The sequence below is a fragment of the Ursus maritimus genome, unplaced genomic scaffold (genome assembly GCF_017311325.1).
Source record: "Ursus maritimus isolate PB19 unplaced genomic scaffold, ASM1731132v1 scaffold_9, whole genome shotgun sequence".
Lineage (NCBI taxonomy): Eukaryota > Metazoa > Chordata > Mammalia > Carnivora > Ursidae > Ursus > Ursus maritimus.
Genome location: NW_024427107.1, coordinates 79,088,749 through 79,091,408, shown reverse-complemented (window position 1 = coordinate 79,091,408; position 2,660 = coordinate 79,088,749). Strand labels below are relative to the sequence as shown.

The 2,660-nt window shown below is 69.6% G+C and overlaps 1 protein-coding gene across 1 annotated transcript in view; it reads left to right on the top strand.

Moving 5' to 3' along the window:
* The first annotated feature begins 510 nt into the window (after positions 1-510).
* Positions 511-2,660, top strand: part of ARC (activity regulated cytoskeleton associated protein) — a 3,195-nt gene continuing 1,045 nt past the window's right edge. The window contains exons 1-2 of the mRNA XM_040626069.1: positions 511-2,303; positions 2,489-2,613. Of these exons, the coding sequence (XP_040482003.1) occupies positions 511-1,701 (1,191 nt within the window). The 3' untranslated portion in view covers positions 1,702-2,303; positions 2,489-2,613. The remainder of the gene's footprint in view (positions 2,304-2,488; positions 2,614-2,660) is intronic.

Sequence of the window (2,660 nt, the reverse complement as noted above, 5' to 3'; positions counted from 1 at the left end):
CCCCCGGCCGGTCGCGGGCAGGGGGTTATCGCTGGGTCCCAGCACCTTGCCTCGTCCCGCAGGCTGAATGAGTCGGGGAGGGGGCGTCGGGAGCCCGCAGGCGGATTAGTCACCCGGGCCGCTGGCGCGTGCAGGGGGTGGGTCCTCCCCGGGCGCCTGGCGCGCGGGCGGGCGCGGGGGGCGGGGCGCGCGGGGCGGGGAGCCCGGCCGGGACCAATGGGAGCGGGGGCTCGGCGAGGGGGCCGCCCACGGCCGCACCGCCGCATAAAGAGCCGGCGGCGGCTGCAGGGCACAGAGCTCGGCGCTGCAGCTCTCCGCTCCTCCCCAGCACTCCGCGCTGTTCCGCGCGCCGTAGCCGCCGCCGCCGCTGCCGCCACAGCCGCCGCCACAGCCGCCGCCGCCGCTCCGGGACCGAAGGCACCGACCCGGCTCCACCGCACAGCCGGCCCAGGAGGACTTTGCAGCCCGCCGCCTCCCGCCAGTCCGGTCGCCGCGGCCACCTGCGCACCGATGGAGCTGGACCACATGACGAGCGGCGGCCTCCACGCCTACCCCGGGCCGCGGGGCGGGCCGGCGGCCAAGCCCAACGTGATCCTGCAGATCGGTAAGTGCCGGGCCGAGATGCTGGAGCACGTGCGGAGGACCCACCGGCACCTGCTGACCGAGGTGTCTAAGCAGGTGGAGCGTGAGCTGAAAGGGCTGCACAGGTCGGTGGGGAAGCTGGAGAGCAACCTGGACGGCTACGTGCCCACCGGCGACTCGCAGCGCTGGAAGAAGTCCATCAAGGCCTGCCTGTGTCGCTGCCAGGAGACCATCGCCAACCTGGAGCGCTGGGTCAAGCGGGAGATGCACGTGTGGCGGGAGGTCTTCTACCGGCTGGAGAAGTGGGCCGACCGCCTGGAGGCCATGGGCGGCAAGTACCCTGTGGGCAACGAGCAGGCCCGCCACACCGTCTCCGTGGGCGTCGGGGGTCCCGAGGGCTACTGCCAGGAGGCGGATCCCTATGACTACACCGTCAGCCCCTACGCTATCACCCCGCCGCCGGCCACGGGGGAGCTGCCCGGGCAGGAGCCCGTGGAGGCCCAACAGTACCCGCCCTGGGGGCCCGGCGAGGACGGGCAGCCGAGCCCTGGTGTGGACACGCAGATCTTTGAGGATCCGAGGGAATTCCTCAGCCACCTGGAGGAGTACCTGAGACAGGTGGGCGGTTCCGAGGAGTACTGGCTGTCACAGATCCAGAACCACATGAACGGGCCGGCCAAGAAATGGTGGGAGTTCAAGCAGGGCTCCGTGAAGAACTGGGTGGAGTTCAAGAAAGAGTTCCTGCAGTACAGCGAGGGCACGCTGTCCCGGGAGGCCATCCAGCGGGAGCTGGACCTGCCGCAGAAGCAGGGGGAGCCACTGGACCAGTTCCTGTGGCGCAAGCGGGACCTGTACCAGACGCTCTACGTGGACGCGGAGGAGGAGGAGATCATCCAGTACGTGGTGGGGACCCTGCAGCCCAAGCTCAAGCGCTTCCTGCGCCACCCGCTGCCCAAGACCCTGGAGCAGCTCATCCAGAGAGGCATGGAAGTGCAGGATGGCCTGGAGCAGGGAGCCGAGCCCGCGGGCCCCCGCCCCCCCACCGAGGACGAGGCCGAGGCCCTCACACCAGCTCTCACCAACGAGTCCGTAGCCAGTGACCGGACCCAGCCTGAATAGAGGCCAACCCCGGCCCCAGCCGGCCCACCGCACCCCGCCTGTGGCCTTTGCCAACCAGAACTGTCGAGCTGGGCTGACTCCTGCACGGGGGAGCCCCTCATCCTCATCTGGCGGGGCCCCCGACCTCAGCCTCCCAGCCTGACTCACACAGACACAAGTCACCCAGCTGTGGGCAGTATCCTCCAAACAGCGGAGGGCCCCTGCCCGTCACCCTCCTTCTGTCTGTCTTTCCTGGCCTCTGACCCCACCCTGCACACTCTCTGGCCACCACAGGACCTCCCAGCTTTGTCACTCTGCTCAACGCCTGGGCCCTCTGGGCACTCAGAAATCAAGTGTCCAGATGGCGCAGGCCAGTAAGCACCGAGCTCAGGGGACACCCCAGAGCAGAAGCTAAGACAGCACCAGCACCACGGGAACCTCAGCTTCGGGGCGCCGCCTTCTCCTGGCCGGTGCTGTGCGGCCGGCTGGCACTCTTGCCGCCGCCCAGGGCAGCTGGCCCGCGTCAGGCAGCGAGGCTCCCTCCTGCTGGTGGAGAGCCACAGCCTCAGGAGCCTCCGGCAGCGGCAACAGACCTGGCGTCCTGGTGCCTCCTGGCCCCTCAGGTGAGCCCCGGTCCCGAGGCATCCCCACCAGGGGGCAGTGTAGGGTAGGGAGGCCCCGGTGACTGGTCATCCCCAGCCGGTTAGCTGCAGGGATGCGGTGGGCGGGGAGGCTGCAGCGTGGAGTGGTGGGGCAGCGGGGTGGCGGAGCTGGCTCTCACAGGACCCCGCGCTTTCTCTCTCCTCAGCACCAGTGATTCACCCCAGCCTGGAAAAGGATCGGCTGGGCTCGATGACTCACCCGCGGACGGCGGAGGGTCCCACTGGGCCTGAGTCCTCAAACTCAGCTGAGGAGCCAGGAGAGTGACGACAGGTACGGCCATCCCAGCTCTCCCACTGAAACTCTGTCCCTGGCCCCCC